At 39.4% G+C, this 25,148-nt stretch overlaps 1 protein-coding gene across 1 annotated transcript; it reads right to left on the reverse strand.

Moving 5' to 3' along the window:
• On the reverse strand, window positions 1-25,115 carry pink1 (PTEN induced kinase 1). Its single transcript, XM_073031877.1, has 9 exons — window positions 24,803-25,115; window positions 22,052-22,471; window positions 12,465-12,571; window positions 9,511-9,693; window positions 8,009-8,172; window positions 7,244-7,371; window positions 6,856-7,092; window positions 843-1,115; window positions 1-394 (listed from the first exon to the last, which is right to left on the reverse strand). Exons 1-9 carry the CDS (start codon window positions 25,112-25,114, stop codon window positions 344-346), a joined length of 1,875 nt encoding a protein of 624 aa, XP_072887978.1. The 5' UTR covers window position 25,115; the 3' UTR covers window positions 1-343.
• Between the last annotated feature and the right edge of the window lie 33 nt (window positions 25,116-25,148).

Below are 25,148 nucleotides of genomic sequence, written 5' to 3' on the forward strand. Positions count from 1 at the left end.
TCATTGTTCAAAATTTCAATTTATTTTTACTTAAATCAGTTTAACAGAGCTACATTGCAAATACAAACTGAAAACATCTGTCAATCAGTATGAATGCCAAGTTATTAGCTTAATAGATTTCACAATGCAGAAATCACAAACAAGGAAACTAGTGCTTAGATTACATTCAAGATCAGACTTTCCACACACTGAATTAATAGCTCACATCTGTAAACTTTTTCTTCCTTCCCTAAAATCTCAAGTGTAGAACTCCTAACGTCCACTTTCTTCCTACAAGGTAGATATTAAAAAACTGGGCCTTTGTGACATCACCTGTGCTGCTTAAACAATGTCTTCACTTCACTCACCTTTTACAACTTGATAAATGCTTGCACATTGTGTCATGGACAGCTTTCTTTAAAAATGAGAACAAAAAATAAGAGATTAAAGTGTCATGTGCCAGGATAGGGGTTTTTTAATTAAAGTACATTTATTACCAAAGTACATATATGTCATCATATACCACCCTGAAATTCACATTCTCAGGGTGAGGTACAAGCAATGCAAAGTTACCTGAGCAATGGACTCCATTTCAAATTAACATTCTTCAGGAAACAGTTAATAATAAACTTGCACATTTATTTCCCAACTGTTCAAGTTCTACAGAAGCCAATTAAGGATACCCTCCTTGGTGCCAGTCATGAACGGCAAAAAAACTATTTACCTCTAACTACTGCTCCACCATAAGCCCCAATTCATTAAATGCACATTCATCTTTTTAATTAGGAGCTAAATTCAGTGCTTTATTTCTCAACCTGTAATTAGTAGCATTTGTTTCCTCCCAATTCAGTTTTGGAACCTACAGGATTATTGGTGAACTTCAGTTGTTTTTCCCCAGCTACCAGTAGATCCAGTGCCAGGTTTAGATCTTCAAAACTGAGATTTGCCAAGAAGTTCCTCTTCAGTTCGGTCTGCACTGTTGATTCACAACTCACTGTAAACTGCAGGCAGGTGGGCAGAAACTGGTAGCAAAGCCAGTCAAATAACTTCTCCGCAGTGATTTCCGCTGAAGCGAGAAGCTCTGAATTCCACAGTTGTAGGTGCAACATGTTTGCGGCAATTCTTGCTGATAGGCGCTATAAATGGGAAGAAGAAAAGTGAAAAGCTGTATTTATACTGTATTATAGTCTATAGTAACACTGAGATTACAAAGCAAATTGTAAGAGATTTTAGGAGGCTTATGTAGTGGAAAGTAGCAAGTGAACAAGAATCATAGCCAAGCAATTACATGAATTTAAGAATAGAAACTTAAATTCTGGAATAACATACCCAACACATGAAAATGAATAGCAGCCAAGAATTCCAATTATATTATTTTAATAATTTGAAGAGGATACATTGATTGTAATCTTCCAGAATTCCATAGATTCTAGAACAGTTCCCACTCATTGGAAGGTAGCAAATGTAACCTCATTATTAAAGGAAGAAGACAAAACTACAGAGCAGTCAGACTGAAATCAGTATCAGAGATAAATGTAAATCCAATAAGGAAATGGCAACATAGCACAGAAAGTAACAAGACTAGACACAATCAATGTGAATTTCTTTAGGGAAAATCATGCTTAATAAACCTGTTGATTTGTGTTGAGGTTTCATCTAGCACAGTAGATCTAGAAAATGTTATGTGGGGTATTTGAACTTTCAGAAGCCCAAGGTGCTGCATGACATTATTAAGCAAAATTAGGGTCTACTGTATTAGTGGTAATTTATTAGCAGGGATTGAGATTTGTTATTGGCCACAAAATCCAAGGAGTAAATACATCATTTTTAGATTGGGAGGCTGAGAGTCATGGAGTACTGCAGATATGGGTGCTGGGACACCAACTGTTTACAACTGAAATCAATAATTTAAAAAGGAGGTGAACCAAGTGTAATACATTCAAGTTTGCTGATGGTAGAAAGCTGATGGCAATACGGCTCTGGATCATTGGAATTTCTTCTGGAGAAGATACCACCTGAACAAAGGGGACGGGTTGCACCAGAACAAGAGGGGAACCAATATCCTCACAGGCAGGTATCCTACAGCTGTTCGGGAGGGTTTAAACTACCTTGGCAGGGGGATGGGAACCAGAGGCATAGGGTTGAGGATGGTGCAATTGGTTTACAAACAGAGCTAGTGTGTAGTGAGAGTGCTAGCAAGGACAGGCTGATGATAGGGCAAAATTGCAAATCACAGATTGCAATCAGTTACAGATTGGCTTGCATGACGTGTTGATATCACTGAATCATGGCTCAAAGATTCTAGCTAGCAGCTTAACGTCCAAGGATAGACATAGTTTTGAAAGGACAGGCAGGTAGGAGGAGGGGGTGGTGTGGCTCTGTTGGTAAAAAAATGAAATCAAATCATTAGAAAATTACATAAGATCAGAAGGTGTAGAATCATTGGAGGTCAAGCTAAAAAACTGCAAGGGTAAAAAGATCCTGATTGGAATTACATACAGATCTACAAAGAATAGCAAAAATGTGGTTTACAAATTGCAACGGGAGATAGAAAATGTATGTCAAAAGGGCAATGTTATGACAATCTTAGAAGGTTGGCGTCATTCAATGTCTGTAGTGAGATGCTGAAGATGTTCTATAGGTCAGTTGTGGAGAGCGCCCTCTTCTTTGTGGTGGCGTGTTGGGGAGGAAGCATTAAGAAGAGGGATGCCTCACGTCTTAATAAGCTGGTAAGGAAGGCGGGCTCTGTCGTGGGCAAAGTACTGGAGAGTTTAACATCGGTAGCTGAGCGAAGGGCGCAGAGTAGGCTACGGTCAATTATGGAAAACTCTGAACATCCTCTGCATAGCACCATCCAGAGACAGAGAAGCAGTTTCAGCGACAGGTTACTATCGATGCAATGCTCCTCAGACAGGATGAAGAGGTCAATACTCCCCAATGCCATTAGGCTTTACAATTCAACCACCAGGACTTAAGAACTTTTTAAAAGCTATTATTAATGCTTTTTGAGATAGTGATCTAGATGCATATCATATTTTTTACTGAGTTAAGTATTGTATGTAATTAGTTTTGCTACAACAAGTGTATGGGACATTGGAAAAAAAGTTGAATTTCCCCATGGGGATGAATAAAGTATCTATCTATCTATCTAATCATGGGGGATTTCAATATGTAGGTATATCATATTGATGTTGAGTCCCAAGAGGAGGGAATTTGTAGAATGCCCATGAGATAGTTTTTTTTTTAGAGCAGCTCATGGTAGAGCCTACTAGGGGATCAGATATTCTGGATTTGGCATTGTGCAACAAAATGGAATTGATGAGAGAGGTTAAGGTAAAGGAATCCTTAGGAGGCAGTGATCATAATAGAATTCACCATGAAATTTGAGAAGCTAAAGTCAGATGTATCAGTAATACAGTGGAGTAAAGGGAATTACAGAGACACGAGAGAGGAGCTGGCCAAAACTTATCAGAAAGGAACACTAGCAAGGATGACAGTGGAAACCTAGAAACATAGAAAATCTACAGTACATTACAGGCTCTTTGGCCCACAAGGTTGTGCCGAACATGTCCCTATCTTAGAAATTACTAGGCCTACCTATAAGCCCTCTATTTTTCTAAGCTCCATGTACCTATCCAAAAGTCTCTTAAAAGACCCTATCTTCTACTACTATCTCCACTGCCGGCAGCCCATTCCACGCACTCACCACTCTGTAAAAAAACTTAACCCCTCTGTACTTACTCCCCAGCACCTTAAACCTGTGTCCTCTTGTGAAGCAGCAATGGCTGGAGTTTCTGGGAGCAATTGGAAAGATGCAGAATAGATAAATCCCAAAGAAGAAGAAATATTCTAAAGGTAGGATGATACAACAGTGGCTAACAAGTCAAAGCCAACAGAAAAGCCAAAGAACAGGCATATAACAGAGCAAAAATTAGTGGGAAGTTAGAGGGTTGGGAAGCTTTTTTCAAAAAAGAAAGGCAACTAAAAAAAATCAGAAAGGAGGCAAAGATGGCATACAAAAGTAGGCTAGCCAATAATTTTTAAGTGGATACCAAACGTTGTTTTCAGATACATGAAGTGTATAAGAGTGGTGAGAATGGATTTCGGACAGCTGGAAAATGATGCTGGAGAGGTAGTAATGATACAATAATCAGCAGTTTTGGGCCCCTTATCTAAGAAAGGATGTGCTGACATTGGAGAGGTTCAGAGGAGGTTCACGAAAATGATTCCAGGATTGAAAGGTTTATCACATGAGGAGTGTTTGATGGCTCTGCCCTGTACTCACTGGCATTCAAAAGAATGAGTGGGGATCTCATTGAAATCTATCAAGTGACTGAAAACCATTGAAAGGCCTCGATAAGAGTTGAGATGGAGAGGATAATTCCTATGCTGGGTGAGTCTAAGACCAGACAACATAGGCTCAGAATAGAGAGACACCATTTAGAATGTAGTTAAGGAGGAAATTCTTTAGCTACAGAACAGTGAATCTGTGGAATTCATTGCCATAAGTGGCTTTGGAAGCCAAGTCATTGGGTGTAGTTAAGACAGAGGTGATATTTTCTTGATTAGTTAAGGGCATGAGGAATACGGAGAGAAGCCAGGAGACTGGGGCTGAAAGGGAAATGGGTCACCCATGATGGAATTGCAGAGCAGACTCAATGGGCCGAACAGTCTAATTCTGCTCCTATATCTTACGGGCTGTGAGGAAGTTACTATGAAGCCTCAGAAGACAAATGACAAGTTAAGTCAGTGAATGAAAATGCACTTGGCAAATTACAGGAAATAAATGGAAAGGTGGAGCTTTTTAAAAAAATGATGAAAGGTTAAATGTTGGCATTCAAGTGGATGCATTTATACACAATCACTGAAAGCTAATATGTAATTAGGATGACATACAGTTTTTCATTGCAAGAAGGTTTGAGTACAAAAATAGAGTCACCTTGATCCAAGTGGACAGGACTCTGGTGAGACTATATCTGGAACAGTTTACCTTAGGAAGCATGTAGCTGTGACATGGGGATGACAGCGAGTATTCACAAGTTTGATCTCTGCAATGGCAGGTTTATCACAGATGAAGAGAGATTATGCAGACTGGGTCTATACTCTCATATTTAGAAGAATAAGAGTAAAAAATTAAAATGTAAAAAAAATTTACAAAGTAGATACAGGAATGATGCTTCCCCTGACTGGTGTGTCTCAAACCACAGTCAAGGAATTAACTGTTCAGGTTAAAGAGAAAAGAAATTTTGTCACACCCTAAAGACCCTGAGAATCCTCAAATGCCAAGAATATTCATGACAGTGACTTGGAGAATTTAAAATGTCAAGGGAATCAAAGAGATATTGCAAGAAATTGGTGCCCCACATTGATCATCTTACCAATTGGGGGAGGGGAGGGAAGTAAGCTCCTCACAAACATCAAGGTATACGACTAAATTGGAAAACTGTTCCACAGGTCAGTCAAGCAATAGTCAGAAAATCCTTCTGGTGAGGAACGTACTCAATCAGATCTTGGTGATTTATATACCACAGCCTACTGTCCAGTGATCCTGGCTGTAAAGACATTACTCTAAAATAGGGGTTCCCAACCTTTTTTTATGTCATGGACCCCTACCATTAACTGAGGGGTCCATGGACCCCAGGTTGGGAACCTCTGCTCCAGAACAAGATGAAGCAGGAGTTTGGTTCTGACATTGATTAAGCTGCCACATTTTAGTATACACTGTAACTTTAAACTTGTGGCCCAGCAAGGCTCCACATTTAAAAGTAAAATAATGAATGAGATAGAAAGCAAAAGTAAATTCAAGAACTACCTACCACATTCTCCAACTGGAATTAGTACAGAGAAAGGTTGCTATTTGCATTATTACATACAAGTTCAGAGTAAATTCAAACAAAGATAAATCTACCTAATGACACAACAAAATGCTGGGAGTTACTCAACAGGTCAGGCAGGATCTATGGAGGAAGAAAGAATAACCTCCATCCTTCTCACTTAGACCATAAGACACATGAGCAGAATTTGACCATTCAGCCCATCGACTCTCCTCAACCATTTCATTATGGCTGATGTATTTTCCCTCCTTGTAACCTTTCATGCCCTGTCTAAATAAAAACCTCTCAATCTCCACCTTAAATACACACAGTGACCTGGCCTCCACAACAATCTGTGGCAATACATTTCATAGATTCACCATCCTCTGAATAAAGAAATCCCTCATCTCTGTTCTAAATGGTCATCCCTCTATTCCTAGGCTGTGCCCTCTGGATCTAGACTCCCCTACTACAGGAAACATCCTCTCCACATCCACTCTGCCTAGGCCTTTCAACATTCAATAGGTTTCAATGAGATCCCCCAACCTATCCTTCTAAATTCCAGCGGGTACAGGCTCAGAGCCACCAAATGCTCCTCCTACAATAACCCTTTCATTACCAGAATTCTCTTGAACCTCCTCTGAACTCTGTCCAATGTCAGCACATTCAACATCACATTTGCATTCATCTTCCCTCCCCCACCTAGTTTCACCTCCCAGCTCTTTCTTCCCTCCTCCACCTCCTTCTTCCCTCTTCTTTTCTAGTCCTGATGAAGGGTCTCAGCCCAAAACATCAGTTCTTTATTCCTCTCCATAGATGCTGTCTGCTGAATTTCTCTTTTGGGGGGGGGGGGGGGGGCCTGCGGTTTTTATTACTCTGGATTCCCAGCATCTGCAGAATCTCATGTTCATTTATGGATGAACATGTTATTGATCCTAAATTAGACCGAGTTACAGTACATTACCTTAAAATGTATAATTTTAACCATGCAAGGATAGGAAAGTGTATTGATCTCCTACAGAAATCGTTAATAAATAATTTTGGATATAATTACTGTACTCACTTTCTTGGGGTCTCTGCACAACAAAAGCTTCACCACCTGTCTCACATTTCTATGAATGTAGTTTGGCAAAGGTGGTAGCTTGTTCTCTTCATAATTCCTGCTCTCCAGACAATTCATTCCATGTGGATAAAAGGGATTTGGAAGTCCCAGAATCTCATAGGCTAGTGTACCCACTGTCCAGGCATCAGATTTGCTATAATCAATGGATGCTCTGGGTCCAGGCACTGCTGTACAAATCTGTAAAAAGGACAAGAGCAGGGGTTTGATTTAAGCCATTGTGCATCAACATTCACACTTGTTTTGAATGCTGCTGTGAAAATTCATGTTGCAACTCAAACACAAACCATGCACAAGTGCCAGGTTCGTTTTGTGCTCCCCCAGCACTTACCTCAGGAGCCATGAGACAGGTATTTCCTCCCCGGTCAATCTCCATACTGGTAAAGGGAAGCTTCAATCCACGATCACAATTTGCCAGACAGCAGCCAAAATCCGTGATCACTAAACGTGGCCAGCCAACTAAACAGTGGACAAAAACAGAAGAATTGCGTTTATATTTTTACTTCACAAACTGCCTTTATTAAAAAAGTTACAACTGAGGGCAAAGTGATACAAAAACTTTCTGAAACATGTTTAAGCAAATGCCTGCTGTGGTATCATAGAAATAGTATGGTGGGTACTGCATGAACAATTGACAGTAAACACTTTCATCTTTTACAAAAATGTAAAACAAATTTATATTGTATACATAAGGTCAGGTCTTGCCCCTATATGGTAGTATGTTTGGGAATTCTGCACAAACCTTGTACTTCTTACCTTCATTTTCTTTGATGAGTCATGAAAAGTTGCAAGTCTCTTTTAGAAAAAAAAAGGAGCGAAGAAATATTTGTGGTAGTGGGATAAAAAACTTCAAAATGATGAAGCCACTACACAATGTCTCCTTTTAGTTAAGAAAACGGTATATAATCAGCAATGGTCTCTATGCCATTCACTGAACTGCTGTTGTATAGATTGTATTTTCAATTTTTGTGAATGTTATACTTTACCATTGTTTATTCTTTCTTGTTAAGATTTTACTGAACAAAAATTGTTTAAAGTCATTAAAAGTTTCAGAAATACTAACCTTGATAGTTTACAAAAATTTCCTTGCCCCTACCTGAATCGAACTCCACCAGAATATTATCAGCCTTCAGGTCTCTGTGTGCAATGCCATTCTGAACCAGATGGTCCACTCCCTCTAGTAACTGAAGGATCATCTGCACAGCGTAACCACTCCAGGGGCTGCACACTTCCAAGTACTGCTTCAGGGTACATGGATAGCTAAGATACAAATGACAACTATCAGCTACACTTGGTTTGTCCAAAATGTACCGAAAGCCTGTTAAGAGATCCCACATCCACAAAGGCACCAAAAATTTAACAGCACCTCATTGCATCGGCCCAAGGCCTTTTCTTCGACTTTCATTTTCTCCCCCCCCCCCCCACAATAAGGAACTGATTCTTGATTCAGTGATGCTCCTTTGTTCCAAAATCTGATTTCTTTAAAACATAATGTCAACATAGCATGCAAGCGAATTATGTAGCCATGGAAACTTCAAAGTAAAGTTCTATGTTAAATCAATCTCCTCTGTGCACAGGAATGAAGGTATAGATCCCCAGCATGTGGATTCCAGTCCTATTGTCACAGAGATCAGCGAACTCAATATAGAACTGATGATCAGAGTCATGTGAAACCATGGAAGCAGGTGGTGGATGGTCACCACCAGCTGGTGCATATCACAAGTCTTGCTTATGCGACCACTGAAATGAGGCAAATTTTAAAGAGTATGGTTAATGGCTGGGATCAAACATCTTATAAAGACACTGCCCAGAAGGAGGCATTGACACATCACTTCTGTAGAAAAATTTGCCACGAACAATCATGGAAAGATTATGAATGCCCATGTCATACAACATGGCACATAACAAACAAACAAATATACCACAAAATCCCAACCTATATATTTTTTTAAATTGCAGTTCACAGCATGTTTTGCTCAAGAACTAGTCCTTGGAATGCTGCAACAAAATCCTACCCCAAGCTGCTTACAATACTATTACCAAGCATAGTGTGAGTATTAACTGAAATTATCTTAAGTATGAGCAATTATAGTTAATAGACCTCAACAGTTTTTCATTCATTCCCGAGACAGCAAGAAAGGAGCAACAGTGAATCCGCACACATGCAACATCCAGTAGCTATAAAAATCACATGTATAATAGATCTGACTTGTGTACGGATTGCAAGTTCCTCGACAGGTATTGTAGCCCCACAGCTTTAATACGGTCACCATTTTGCAAAGATAATTTCTTTTTAAACAAAAGATAGACAACTCAGATAGATATAAAAAGAGGTCTGTAATAATCTTAAAAATCAAAACCTTTCACATTGCACCATTATTTATAGTATTGTTCCAATATCAATGCGAGATCTGTGAATCAAGAGGTAGAATACCTATATCCTACTTATGTATGGTTATAGGCCCTTATGTTCCTAAAACTCAGTCGATCTCTTGTGTTCTACACTGTGGCATATACTCATCTGTTCTATCAGTTCAGGCTGCCTTCCCTTCCAACGTCAAGCACGTTCAGTCAGTAAGCATAGTTTAAACTACTTACCGTTTCATCACCAGAAAGAGTGTGTGGCTGCATCCAAACCCATTGGGATTCAAACTTTTGGGCAGTACATCAGGATACTCCTCCCATGCTCCAGTCAACAGAGGAAATTCAGCTGTAAATGCCCGGACAATCTGGATAATGTTTGGATGTGGTTTCAGCTTCCCCATGTTGTAATAGGAGGATCTAACCAAAGTAAGTGAGAAAAATCATGTAGTTCAGGAGAAAATTACAACTAATGTCTGTGGCCTAGTATCTGTAGAAGAGATAACATTCAACATTATATCTTAATTTTTTTTGCATTTCCTCTTATTGCTTGTTTATTGATGTACAGATTTTGTAGGGTCATAGAATCTGACAACACACAGAGATACTTTGACCTAACTTGTTTATGCTGATTGTGATGCTCATATCACGAATTCCCACTTTCCATCCTTATTGTTTTGCTCTTTAAAAAAAACTTTTTACAGTAATTCTTTCAATTCTGAAGTGTCCTGACATGAAACAATAATTTACTTTCCTATTCTACCTTATTACTGAATTTTCTCTTTTTCTACTTAAAATATTTCAATTGAAATTGCTGTTGCACTCCAACAGGTTGGTGGAGTTGCATTATTTACAGAATTCCTATCTTGACTCATGGTTTTTTCACTCCATGAATGTTTGTGTATGCAGACTTCAATCCCAAGTAGAGTAGCTCTAGTTCTGTTAACTTGTTCAAGCTTTTGGGGGGGGGGGGGGGGGGGGGGAAGACAGAGATCTTTCTAATTTCTTCTCTAATCTACTACTGATTACGTTTAATCAACATCCCTTAATAAACCTCTTTTGCATCTTCTCCAGCACTATCACATCTTTCCTATACATGTGTTGATGAGAACTCAATGTAGGACTCAAATCATAAGAAACAATTGCTAAAAGTAATATTGTCATTAACATTCCTTGCCAGCAACGTACCTTATTTTTTGTTTGTATTTCCTGTTATTGCAGTTTATTGGTGTACAGATTTAAAGGGTCATAGAATCTGACAACACAAAGAGATACTTGGCTCAAATCGTCTATGATGATTGTGATGCTCATGCCACTTAAAACATTTTAATTTGCTGTCTCCATCACCTCATCATTCTGTATGGAGAAACTCACCTCAAATCTTCTTCAAATTCTCACATCAAACCTATGCCCCCTAATTGTAGATTGCCCTACCCTGGGAAAAAGACTCTGACCATCAACCCCTTCTTCCATGTTCCTCATAATCTTATAACCTCTATAAGATCAGCCTATAACATTCCACTGAGAACAAATCCAGTCTATCTAATCTCATTACATAATGAAAACCCTCCATTCCAGGCAACATCCTAGTGACTATCTTCTACATTTCTTCCTAATATTACCACATCCTTCTTGTAGTGCAGCAACGATAACTGTAGATATGACTGATATATCTATTGTACAGCTGCAAAACTGTTCCAACTGTAACACCTCACATAAATTCTCTTCTGTAATCTAGCCATTATGTTGCTGTTTTCAGAAAACTATGAACTTGTAGATCAAATAGATTTTATCTTTTTGTATATTAACACCAAGATTCCTGCCATTAACTGTACATGTCCTGCCAGCATCTCTAAATACATTGTCTCACATTTGCCTGGATTAAATTCCATCTGCCACTGCTCTGCTCAAATTTCAGCGGATCTATTTCCACTTCGAGAACCTACAACTCCACCAATATTAATGTCTATTTGTGTTCTATCTCTTGCGGTCATTGTAGTACCTTTCTTACAAGTTCACATTCTGACTCCCATCAGGGGGAGTCTCATCATGGGCACTAGCCTCCCCAGCAGAGGACACCTTCAAAAGGTGATGCCTCAGAAAGGCAGCATCCATCATTAAGGACTCCCATCACCCAGGAAGTGCTCCTCCATCAGGGAGGATATACAGGAGCTTGAAGACATACACTTAATGTTTTAGGAACAGCTTCTATCCCTCAACCTTTCTGGACAATGAACCAACCCATGTACACTACCTCACTATTTTTGCACAATGAGTATATATATTCTTATTGTAATTTATGGTATTTTCACTGTAATGCAGTCATGAAACAAACTTCACGACACATTAGCGATATTAAACCCGATTCTGATATACTAGAAACTTATTATGTTTAATATTTCTCATCTCTACTGAGACTGATTCTATATCATGATTGCAGTGAGCTTGTTCTTTATTAACAGAACTACCTCACTTAGCCTTCTACCCATCTGTCTTTGGTTACCTAGCGACCATGTTCCTGTAATGGTTTATTTAACTGAATACGTTAATATATTTGATTCAATTTGCATGGTCGCTTGTATAATTTTTATCACTTCTAGTCCTTTTGCCAGTCATGTGAAATGTGTGTTCTCATTATCAATCAATGATGTTGTCATTGGAAGTGATGGTCTAATGCCCATCTTAGTGTTTTATACACTACAGGGCATAATTGGCCTAAAACCACATTACAAATTAGGACAAGGGAACAGTCGGAAAAGGTTTAAATTAGATTGTCAAATGGGTTGGAATCCAAGGATACAATCAGAAGGGATAAAACTAGGATGGAAATAGAACACAGGAGTTCTGCTCAGGAAAACTAAGAGGACAGAGAGAAAGAAAAAGTCAAAAGTACAGTTTATCAGTAAGGGACAGAGGAGACAAGCACAAATGTGTTCTAACAGGAGTCAGAATGAGGAAAAAGGATAAAATAAGACTAAAGACTATCTGAATTCTCACAGCATTTTAAATAACAAACAGAAATTTTCTCTGCACTTTTACTTTAAATCAGACAAACAGGTAAACTTAGATGACTGAATGTAACAGAAAAAGAAAAATCCACCCCATACCAACAGAATTTAAAATAAATCTACAGTCATTTATTTCAACATATTCATACTAAAAAGAGGCATTAATAAAGCACCAATACATACAGAACTAATCCTTTGGCTTTATTAAACTCTCCAGATAAAGCACTAGGGATAGTTGGCACCAACTCCTTCCCCATTGTTCTCAGGATAGCATCACTGGATGACTCTGTCTGCAATGAGAAATTTACATTAAGGAGCTTGGAGGGCGGCGGGGGGGGGGGGGGGCATCCAGAGCACCACATAAGCTGGGTGACAACTTACTGGTAGTTCATAAAGCAAGAAATACAACTAAATACTTAATTAATAACACTTTTTCCTGTTAAATGATTACCGCAAACAACGTAGAGGCGAATGAAGGCCAGGCTGACTGAGGCGTTCATGTGCAAAGCAAAATCTGAGCATGGCATGCTTGAGAAGAAGTGGTTGGAGTGAAGTTGAGGCATATACAAAAGAGTCAGATTCAGAGATGGAGTTGGAGCAAGTGAAGAAATATTGGAGCAGAGTTGTTTTGGAGCCTAAACCAAGAACAAAGTTGGAGCAATCTAAGCGCCAGGCCGATTTGGACAGGTAGGCTACAGGCCGGAACTCCGTGGTGGAGTCCAGGCCCAGAGTGTATTGCTGTGGCAGGGCCTGGGTCCCAGTGTGGGACACAACCCGATGCTGGCCCAGATGGACTGAAAAGGTGGGTGTTGCAACCGCAGGTGAAGGCTGTGCCGCTTCTGCTCGCTGCTCCGCTGAGGCTGTAAGACTGCTCCGGGCTTCATGTCTGCAAGCTTTGCAGTGATTTGCCCCACTGTATAACAAATTGAAGTTGAGGCTATGGGCTTCTTGTCTATGGACTTATTTTTTGATCTACCTGCTGTTGTTTGCTTTTATTGTTTGCACAATTTGTGTTCCCCCCGACACATTGGGCACTGGTCTTTTTTTTAAGCTAGGTTTTCTCAGGTTTCTTGCTTTGAGGCTGCCTGTAAGCAGACAAAGCTCAAGGTTGTATAATTTATACATACTTTGATAATAAATGTACTTTGAACTTCGATATCATGGCAATAGTATTTTGTCACCTAATAATCTTCATTATTTGAGGAACCAGAATCAAGACAAAAAGACGTAAGTGCAAGCCATGACTCCACTCAGAAATCTACAAATTGTTAATAAAGTTTCCAACAAATGACCTCTTTTCTTGCATTAAATTTGATATTTTAACTAGGTAAGTAGTGTATCAGTGGCTGTTTTGTAAATTAAAGAGGACTATGTGAAAAAAAAAATACAAATTTGACTTCAGTACCTGGTGGGAGTATAGAAAAGACCCAAATACCCCTTTTCCCTGAGACATAAATGGAACTTGATTCAGTTCCCAGCAGGTTCCTTCCTTGCTGAGAAAAGTGTTGATGTGAGGGAAAATTGAAGTCAGATCTCCTTGGTTTGCAGTATTAGAGGAGTCAGAGATGGACTTCCGGTAAGATGGCGATTGTTTAGCTGCTCCGAACTTTTGTTCCGTTAATATCGCTATCTTTGCACTAAATGTCTCCATTTTTTAAACCTTAGTTAGGAATTTTTTTCGGTATCTCTTACTTGCCTGTGAACATATCTAACTTACAATGTCTAGCAAGAGTTCTAAATCCGGGAGAAAAGAAGCTATGGCTCCCTCGGATGAGACCTTGGTTGCGCTCAGTAAGCTCCGAGACGAAATTTTTAAGGAATTTAAAACCGCTTTCAAACAGTTGGAAGACAAACTGGATCGGATCAACGATAAAGTGGACAAGCACGCTGAACACTTATCTCGCATCGATTCGACTTCTGAAGATTTAGAAAGTCGTGTTCGATACTTGGAGACTCTCTGTTCCAGCTTAGAGGAAAAATCTAACAAACTCCTTTCCAAAATGGTGGATCTCGAAAATCACAGCAGACGCTGCAATCTTAGAATTCTTGGATTGCCAGAGGCGACCGAACAGGGATCAACCGTGAAGTTTTTCGCCGAGTTTCTCTGTGAGATATTCGGGAAAGATTTGCTTCCGAAGCTGCCCAAGCTCGAACGGGCACACAGAGTTTACGTTCCCCCCGGAATTCTGGGCTCCTGTCCGCGACCAGTAATCTTGTGCTTCCATCAATACCAGGTAAAACACAGTCTGATTGTGGAGGCACGTCGCAGGGGGTCTCTTCCTTTCCAGGATACAACCATTCGCTTTGTGGAAGATTTTGCACCCCAGACCTTAAAGATGCGCACTGAGTTTAAAGGCGTAATGAAAGTGCTGTTTGATCGTGGTCTTAAACCCTCTCTTCGCAATCCTGCTGATCTACGAATCAAGCTTAATACTGGAAAATACAAGTGGCTCAGGTCGGTGAAGGAAGATGAAGCATTTGTGGCAGGTCTTCCGGCTATCCAGTCATCTTCGGAATCTGATCGGACCTCCTAAAATGGTGGATAAGTACTCCTCATAGTAAAATTACTTTTTCTGGACTCAGACTTCACTTGAATCACTCAGACATTATTCATTGAAACTCTAAGGGCTGTTGACAATCTCTCCCGGGATTTGGTGTGTGTGTAATCTATTTTTACTCTTGTATAACCTTATCTACAGAGTTTTACAACTGACTCTAACTTGTTTTGGAGGTTCGAAGTCTTTAGTGAAGGCCTCCCTGTTTGTTGGTTCACAGTTTAATTGCTGATTTATTTTTCCTTTTTTTAAATATTTATTTATTTTATCTTTTTTTCCTTTCTTCACCCCTTTTTTCTAATCTCTGAATTTTTTTCTCTCCTCTCTGTAAATGGTTGATAAATACTCGTCTTGAATTTATAATTTTCCCCTTCCTCTCCTTTATTTTAACCTTTTTTTCCCCCTTTCTCTTACTTTATTCTTCTATAATTTTTCGCGGGTAGGTTAGTTTTGATTTTCTTCCGATTTTCTCTGTATTAAGTTTTATATTTCTGCAGAAGGTGTTCTAATCTGTAGTTATGTTTTCTAGTGCATAAACTAGTTACTATTTGCTATAGTATTTATACGGAGCTGTTATCAATGACACAGATCTGGAAGTTGTATTTGGGTTAATTTTTTTGGTAGAGCTAGCTACTTGTTTTGGTAGCCGTCTAGTTTTGGGTTGTGTGGGTGGGGTGGATTTTCCAGTTCCAACATCACTCACTGTATTTATTGTTTTTCTTTATTGCTCAGGACATGTATATGTTTTGATTTTACGAATCTATGTTTACATCTCTGCTCCCAGACTGCTAGTGTACTGCTTGACTTTTTATATGCCTGCTGCCTTTTATGCATTAGTAATTGATAATGGCTAGTGCACTTAAATTCGTGAGCTGGAATGTAAAGGGATTGAATCACCCTGTTAAAAGGAGGAAGGTATTCTCACATATCAAACAACTCAAAGCTGACATTGCTTTCCTTCAAGAAACTCATATTCGTTGTTTTGATAACTCCCGACTTCTGTCAAAGTGGGCGGGTCAGCATTTTCATTCATCCTCTGCCGCTAAAGCTAGGGGAGTCTCTATTCTTATTAACTCAAATATTCCTTTTGAACTCCATAATAAAATATCTGATACAAATGGCCGTTTTATTATTGTTTCTGGTAAACTATATAACACTAAAGTTGCACTAGCAAACCTGTATGCTCCCAACTTTGATGATGTCAACTTTTTTGAACGGTTTTTTCCCTAACTACCAGACTTAAACTCATACTCTCTTATACTGGTTGGTGACTTCAACTGTTGGTTGGATCCTAAACTGGATCGATCGTCCTCTGTTACCAGATTACCTACTAAATCTGCCTTAGCTATCCAATCGTTTCTCTCTAATTTTGGTATCTCTGATATATGGCGTTTCCTCCATCCTACGGAGAGAGATTATTCTTTTTTCTCACATGTTCACCATACCTTCACTAGAATTGACTATTTCTTACTCGATAACCAACTTATTCCATTTGCCCGCTCTTGTGACTATCAGAGTATACTGATTTCTGACCATGCCCCAATTACCCTCTCTCTGAACTTTCCTGGTCTCCCTCAGAGGAATAAACACTGGCGGTTTGATTCAACTTTATTATCAGATGATGATTTTGTAAAATTTATTAAGGATCAGATAACCTTTTATTTTAACACTAATACATCACCTGAAGTGCCATCCCAGATTGTCTGGGATGCCATGAAAGCATATCTGAGGGGTCAAATAATCTCTTACACAGCAAATCTCAACAGAAGATCCCGTGCAGATCGATCAGACCTCATTAACCAGATTAAAGATTTGGATCAAATATATGCCCAAAGAACCCTGAATTATACAAGAAGCGCGTTGAACTCCAAACTAAATTTAACCTTCTGTCCACTCAACCTGTCGAACGCCAACTTCTCGAAAGCAAGAGTCGCTTTTACATTCATGGGGATAAGTCTGGTAAATTCCTAGCCAATCAGCTGAGGCGTTCCAAAGCCAAACAACATATTACAAAGATCCGGAAGGAAAACGGAGACTTTACATCGGATCATTTAGAAATTAATGACGCATTTAAAAAATTTTATTCTCGGCTTTATTCCTCTGAATCTCTGAATGACAATATCTCTGTTGATCAATTTTTACAGAATCTGAATATCCCCTCACTCTCATCTGATTTCAAAGCCAAACTCAATGCGCCTATATCATCAGAAGAAATATCTTTTGCAATTTCTGCACTGTCCTCAGGGAAATCTCCTGGACCTGATGGGTTCCCTGTAGAATTTTATAAATCATTTTCTTCACTTCTTTCTCCTCAGTTACTTTCAGTATTATCTGACTCGTTTAATTACGGCAAATTGCCACCCTCTTTCAATGAGGCATCTATTATTCTTCTTTTAAAAAAGGGCAAAGACCCAACAGAGTGTTCCTCGTACAGGCCGATCTCTCTGCTCAATGTTGATGTAAAGATCTTAGCTAAAGTGTTGGCTCATAGATTAGAAACCGTTATTCCCTCCATTATCTCTGGTGACCAAACAGGCTTTATTAAAAACCGTCTCCCTTTTTTTAACATTCGGCGTCTATTTAATATTTTATACTCAGCTCCAACTGGGACTCCTGAATGTGTTATTTCCCTCAATGCGGAGAAAGCATTTGATCGTATAGAGTGGAACTACCTTTTTGCAGTCTTAGAAAAATTTGACCTCGGCCAAAGTTTCATCTCTTGGATCCAATTGCTGTACCTGTGTCCTACTGCTTCTGTTTTAACTAATTTTCAGAAATCCCAAGTATTTAATCTCAAACGTGGCACCCGTCAGGGATGCCCCTTAAGTCCCTTTCTCTTTGATTTGGCTATAGAACCTCTGGCGATAGCATTTCAAAACTGTCCTGAATTGACCGGGATTTGGAGAGGGGGTGTTGAGCATAAAGTTTCTCTCTATGCTGATGACTTATTACTCTTTCTCTCAAATCCGTCTACATCCTTACCTCTAATGTTTTCACTTCTTAACCAGTTTAGCCAGATCTCTGGCTATAAATGTAATTTACATAAGAGTGAACTTTTCCCAATTAATAAAGAAGCACAAGAACTAATATTTCGTGATCTCCCTTTTAAAGTAGTCCATAATCAATTTACTTATCTTGGAATTACAGTCACAAGGAAGTTTAAAGATCTCTTTCGTGAAAACTTTGTCAACCTTTCATATGCTATAAAACAGAGTCTGGTATAATGGTCACCTCTATGTCTTTGGTAGGTCGTATTAATGTTTGTTTAAAAATGTATGTTCTCCCCAAATTTTATACTTATTTCAATCTATCCCAATTTTTATTCCAAAATCTTTTTTTGATTCCTTAGACTATTATTTTGTCATATCTGTGGCAGAATAAGTGCTCTAGAATTAATAAAATCCACCTCCAAAAATCTAAAAAAGAGGGTGGCATGGGCTTTACCTAACTTTCGCTTATATTATTGGGCAGCTAATATACGTTGTGCTACCTCTGGTCTTTCTTCCACGGCCAACCCGAGTGCCCTAACTGGGTGGCAATGGAGTTGAGCTCCACTAAAGAATTATCTATCTCTGTACTTCTTGGCTCTGCACTCCCTAGCAGTCTGCCCAGATCAATAGCTAATCCTCTTGTTAGACACACTTTGCGTATATGGGCTCAGTTTAGGAATGCTATGGTTTCCAGGGGTTTTTCCGTTTCTAGCCCTGTCGCACATAATCACCTTTTTTTACCTACTACGTACGATTCAGCATTCCATGTTTGGTATAGGAAGGGCATTAGACATTTTGAAGATCTTTTCATTGATAATCGTTTCGCTTCTTTTCAGCAGCTCTCTGTTAAGTTCAACCTGCCTAACGCTCACTTTTTCAGATATCTCCAAATCCGACACTTTATTGCTCCTTTAATTCTAACTTTCCTGAAATGCCCGCGAAAAATGCTATGGACCTATTTCTTTCCATTAATCCACTAGGTAAAGGTTTAATATCAATTATCCGAGATAAACTAGCAGCCTTACGACGGGCCCCTGTGGATAAAATTTAAATGGCTTGGGAGCAGGATTTAAATATCTCCTTATCCGAGGAGAGCTGGGACTCAGTTCTCAAATCGGTTAACTCAACCTCTCTTTGTGCTCGCCATTTGCCTTTTACAGTTTAAGATTGTTCATAGAGCCCATATGTCTAAATCTAAACTATCTCGATTCTACCCTGGCATTAGCCTGCTCTGATAAATGCAAGAGGGGCGTGGCCTCTCTCATCCATATGTACTGGCTCTGTCCTAGCTTGGAGAAATTCTGGAAAGATGTCTTCACTACATTATCGGGTATTCTGAATCAGCACCTAGAACCTAACCCCTTAATTGCTCTGTTCGGTTTTTGGGGCGAGACAGATTTGTGTCTGGGTCCGACCAAATGCCGAATACTATCCTTTGCCTCTCTCCTGGCTAGACGCTTGATCCTCCTTAGATGGAGAGATGTTGCCCCGCCCACTCATGCGCAATGGCTTAACGACATTATGGCCTGCTTGGACCTCGAAAAAATTCATTATTCAGTTCTTAATTCGGATCTAAAGTTCCATAAGGTCTGGGGACCTTTTATCGAGTACCGTAGATTCCGGATTTTAAGCCGCTACTTTTTTCCCACATTTTGAACAGCTTTGAACTTTGCGGCCTTTAAAACGGAGCGGCTAATACATGATTTTTTTCATGCCGCCTCGTAAACATTTTGCCTCATAACAGTAGACCAATAAAATTGATGAGTAGTTCACAGAGGTCCAATGAAATTGTACGATAAATCAAGCGCACTTTCACAATTAAATTATTGTAAATCAGTCATTTGTACTCACCCTCATCAAGATAGATAGATAGATAGATAGATAGATACTTTATTCATCCCCATGGGGAAATTCAACTTTTTTTCCAATGTCCCATGCACTTGTTGTAGCAAAACTAATTACATACAATACTTAACTCAGTAAAAATATGATATGCATCTAAATCACTATCTCAAAAAGCATTAATAATAGCTTTTAAAAAGTTCTTAAGTCCTGGCGGTAGAATTGTAAAGCCTAATGGCATTGGGGAGTATTGACCTCTTCATCCTGTCTGAGGAGCATTGCATCGATAGTAACCTGTCGCTGAAACAACATGGAAAACACTCGAAGAAAAGCATTGTGCTGCCTTTATGGCAGTTATTTAGTTTATAATATTTTCGCTTAGTAATTCATTTTCTAGTTAAAGTTAGAAGAGTTTTAACTATATTTGTTTTCTGTACTACATCGCGGGATGCTATGACGTCACACCCAGTTTCGCCGCGTCTTGTGGGAAAAATGCCAGTTTGCGATAAAACGGGACGGAGGGAGGGAGCGCATTACGCGAGCGGCTTTGGATCTGAGCGAACGCTGCTTTTAAGTTAAAGGCGATCAATAACTTTTCCTGGTAGGCTGCAGTATATATATTTTTTACCAGTCGTTAGGAGATATTGGAATGTTGTTCAGTAAAGAAGTATACGCAACGTATATTTAAAAGTAGCCGCGTTACGGGCACGGTTTGAAAAAAAGCATTTGCAATATGTATTTGTTTTTGTTACCATATGGATTTAATTAAAAGTTAAAAAATCCTCACGTGTAATATCTTTCTGTGTAAATATCTCATATTACAACGTGGGACACCTGCGGCCTAAAATCCGGTGCGGCCTGTACAATTAAAAAATTGATTTTATTTCTAAAATTAGAGCCAGCGGCTTTTAATCAGGTGCGCTCTGTAGTCCGGAATCTACGGTACTTTCATAACCTTCCTCTTGACTAGGGTTTTTTTTCTTCTTTTCGGTCCCTTGCTTTCAGCTCCCTTTTTTTTCTGGTAGTAGGCATTATTATCCTCTGTTGCTAAATGTATTCACAGTCTGGGAGTTTGACTGTCCTGACCTATACTCTTTATACTGTGTTGTGGTCGGTCTGGAGTTGTTTTTTATCTTGTGTTGTGGGGCTTGGGGAGGACACTAAGCTTACTTGTCTTTAATTTAGGTGCTTTTTTGTTAAATTCTCTTCCTTTGTAGCATATTGTTATTGTATGCTTAATTTTGCACTGTATTAATGCTCCTCATTGGGATTTGGGGTTTTTAATTTGTAAAATGTTTTGAAAAACTAATAAAAAAATGTTAAAAAAAAAAGAAAAAAAAAGGAGTCAGAGATATGACACAGAAACAGGCCCTATAGCCCCCCAAATCCATGCCAACTATCAACCACATTTTTTACATTAAGCCTACCCTAACCGCTTTTTTCTCTTACTACATTCCCATCAGTTCATCTCTAGACTATCTCTCACCTAGACAACTGGGGCAATTGACAACTCCACTTAACCTACAAACTTTTATGGATGTGGAGAAAACTGTAGTACTTAAGAGGAAACCTACATCGTCACAGGAGGAACACTCAAACTTTGTATGATCAGCATCGAACCCCAGTCAGAGCAGCAATGATGCTTCCTATGTCACTGGGAATTTCTAGGTGAGAAAAGTGCTGATTGTAATGCAAAGGTAACATCTCTACAGCCACCTATTAGTCTGAAGGAATGATTTATCCTCTGCAATTGATTTTGGTACCACTTGGGAAGAGTTTAAGCGTTCTGCTGTATGGACCCCAAGATGAGGAAAATGTCAGTGGTCAGGTTCCTATGTACAGTGTGCAGAATCCAACTGCTGTCGATACTTTTGTTATAAATATTTCTCAATCCTACTGTCTCAGTTTTTCTTGAGAGAAATAATTTTGAGATTTATGTTACTGAAAGTATATGCAGCAATTGAAAAAAATTCTTCCCCCCCCCCCACATTTATTTATTTACAGATACAGTATAGAACAGGCTCTTATGGCCCAATAAGCTGCACCACATAGCAACCCACATATTTAACCCTGGTCTAATCACAGCTATTTACAACAACCAATTAACCTACTAACCAGTACACCTTTGGACCGTGGGAGGAAAGTGGAGCAGTCACAAGAAGACTGTACAAATTGCTTAGGCTCAGCATCAGAATTGAACTCCAAACTCCACGCTGTCATGGTGTCATGCTAACCAGTACGCTATGATCTGTATTCAAGCTCAATTCTAATACTGCACAAGCCTAAATAGTAATCTTCAGTTTGAGCTCAGACGGAGAATTTTCATTGTAAATCATAAACACAAGAGATTCCGCTGATAACTGCAAATATCTGTTTAACTCACGTTCAAGTTCCAAAGCATTTTTAAAGCCAGAGAGTGGCTAGTGTCTCCCAGGGGCTCGGCTTCCGGTAAGCTGGCGTCCTCCACAGGTCCAGAAGGTGGATCCCTCTTCAGAACTACAAAACTCAGACTTGATGATTCCTGCGAAATTGTTGAATTATTTATTATTTCGGAACAAATGCTGGAGATATCTGGTACAACAGCAGCTTTCTTTTCCTCATTTTTACTTTCCAGCTGTTGCTCCTTTGTCATTATTTTACTGCTCGATTTTGGATTGGCCCCTTCAGAGATAAAGGCCTTGTATACAGCTGCATTACATCCTTTTCCAAGGGGGTCTCCAATCTTGTAATCTTCCAGACAATGGCCAATAGTGGGCAAAGGTACAGAGTTTTCATACTTCGTTTTCTTTCTTTTAAATTGTGTCTGCCAAATGGAAAAAAAACCAGAAAAACAAATTTATTAAGAGCAAGGCACAAACTGTAATCAATGGGTGGAAATGGAAATATTTTAAAAAGCACTTTGTTTTAAATGAATTAAAAACCTTCAACTAGCTTTGCAAGCAGCACTGACTAAGTTTCAAGGCTGCCACTAGCACTTTCATTAGTCCACAGAATTAAGCTGTCACCCTTTACCACTAGCTTTCAGGACAAATGTCCTTTTCTTTCGATGATGGGAGGATGTTACTGTTGTTGTTATGGATTGGAAAAATGAGTTTATGGACTGTGGATTCCCCCCCAGACTTCAGGTTTTTATATTCTTTGATTTTTGTCCATTTCTTTTTGTTCTGTTGTATGAGGGGAGGGAGGTTGGCAGTTGATGTTCTTCTTGTGATCTATTAGATTTTTTGTGTGGGGGAGGGGAATTTGGAGGTCAATGTTCTTGTTGCGTTTTGAGCAGGGGGGAGTGGGGTTTGGGGGTTGATGATTGAGATACCGTTCTTTTTTGTGTGGGGAATGGGTTTGGTGTTTCTCTATACAACTTCTGTTCTTTATTTTGTGGCTGTCTGGAGAAGACAAACCTTAGAGTGTTGTGGTTTGTTGTGCCCCACGCAGAAGATTCTTCAAGAAGGTTAAACTTTAATTTGCAAATCAAAGCTGAGACAGTCAGTGAGCTAGTCGCTGATTGCCCACCGATCCTTGTGCATAGCATTTTTTATAGCAATCTCCTGGTTTAGTTGCATTAGCATATCCAATCGGTCTGCAGTTGCGTGTCACCAGTACATCAGCTCCCGACTTCCCACTATTGTTTTTACCTATTAACTTAATCATGTTCTAATCTACTTTTTGGGCCATGTGTTACCTCATCCCTGGCCACAGTTATCTCTTAGCTAGCCTCTCATTAACACACCATTATCTTCTTAATCTGGCTACATTCTTAAGTTACTGATGTGTTCAATAGTACAGAGACAATACAGAGATTTCATTCTGGCTGATAAGTTGGATACATAGTAAGTATAAGTTAGCTACAGTCTCAAGGCACTGATGTGTTCAATAGTACAGAGACAATACAGAGATTTCATTCTCCTACTAAATTGGATACATACATAGCAAATACAAAGCTGACTACATAGTTTTGGTTACACAGCAAACAGTGCAACTTTATACTCCAATAAGAGTTGCATATGGATAAATGACCCTTTGAAATGATCCAAGGTATACCTAGAAAAGTAAGGCATCATCCTAAATAATCAAAACGGATGTATGACAGGGATTTTGCTAATTTCTTTAAAAGTAGTGACATTTCTTTATTTTTAATTTGTTCCACCACCCTTGAAAAGGTATAGAATCCCCCTTTTGAAATACTAGCCCACAGGCAGCAATTAATTCCACATTATATTGGTCAAATCTGATATTAAATACAGGAGCATTCAAAACAGTATCTAGAAATGATTGGATTCTACAAGTATTAGAAAAGTTTCAGTGATCACTTAACAGTTAATGGAACAGTAATTTCCAATGACTGCGAGTAGCAGAATGTACAGATGGGTGAATCTTGGATCAAAGAAGATTTAAGCAAGTCCTGATAGATGTGTTGACAACAATAAAACATCCAAGCAAAGCAAATACAAATAAATTGTTCCCATTTAAGAGTACAGAACCAAAAGGGCACAGATTGAGGTAATCAGAAGAAAAACCAAAAGACACATGAAAGGGGTTAACACACACATACACACATCCCTACTCATAATTAGCACTGCATGGACAAATCAATGAACCAAAATAAACTTCAAGAGAACCAGGGAATTAAATAAACAGGATTGCTATTACAAAAAGAAAACAAATTTAATTAGCTGAATGGGTTCTTTCACTGCTGTAATGATTCTACGAAATTAGAAACTAATGTCTTAAGTGGATTTTTCTTTCAGTAACTCAACAAGATAACTGGCGCTGAGCTACATGAATCCGGAGCAATAACATGAAAGGTATTTGTTATACATGCAAGTAAATTTTAAAGCCGTGATAAATCTGTTATTGACAGCCAAGTTCTCTTGCACTGCAAATGTAGAATCTCAAATGTGAAAAAATGTTCAACGCAAATTTACAATGTCAGCGTGTAACTCGCTTCAATTTACAGCGAATAGAACCAGCGACTAGTCAAGAGATCATACAGTGGTGGCGTATAAAATTGCTATTCGACGCAAAATTGATGTTGAGAACTATCATGCATTTGGTTAATTAAATCCGTAGTTTCCATCAGACACGCGAACCTGGGTACTAAGACGACGTAAGGGAATTTGGTCTGAGATTCCTTTACCTGCAACTGGTCGCACACAGTAGTGCATGCCCTTATCTCCTCCGCCTGCTGTTCGACGAAGCCCAGGCCCAGTCCGAAGGCCAGCAAGGTCCCGCGGCCCCGTCCAAACGCTTGGCGCTGCAGCTGGGCGGCCAAGCTGCCAACCGAGTGGCGGAAGAACCGGTAACGGGCTGGCAGCACGCACTGAAGCGGCTGCCTGACCCGAGGCCGCAGAACCGGGGCGCTCGGCCCGACCCTGACCGCGGGGGTGACATGATGCAAGGCCAACCGGCCTAGCTGCCAGCCACGGGCCAGCAGCTTACGCATCGACATGCTGGAAGCTTAGAAGTGGACAAGGCGACACTTC

This window comes from Hemitrygon akajei, chromosome 29, assembly GCF_048418815.1.
Source record: "Hemitrygon akajei chromosome 29, sHemAka1.3, whole genome shotgun sequence".
Lineage (NCBI taxonomy): Eukaryota > Metazoa > Chordata > Chondrichthyes > Myliobatiformes > Dasyatidae > Hemitrygon > Hemitrygon akajei.

Excerpts from the sequence above, each read along its gene's own strand:
- pink1 (XM_073031877.1), bottom strand. The coding sequence starts at position 25,114 with ATGTCGATGCGTAAGCTGCTGGCCCGTGGCTGGCAGCTAGGCCGGTTG. Across the intron at positions 12,572-22,051 it reads AAATGCTTTGGAACTTGAAC|ACAGAGTCATCCAGTGATGC; the intron begins GTGAGTTAAACA and ends TTCTCATTGCAG. Across the intron at positions 1,116-6,855 it reads TGTGCAGAGACCCCAAGAAA|CGCCTATCAGCAAGAATTGC; the intron begins GTGAGTACAGTA and ends TCCCATTTATAG.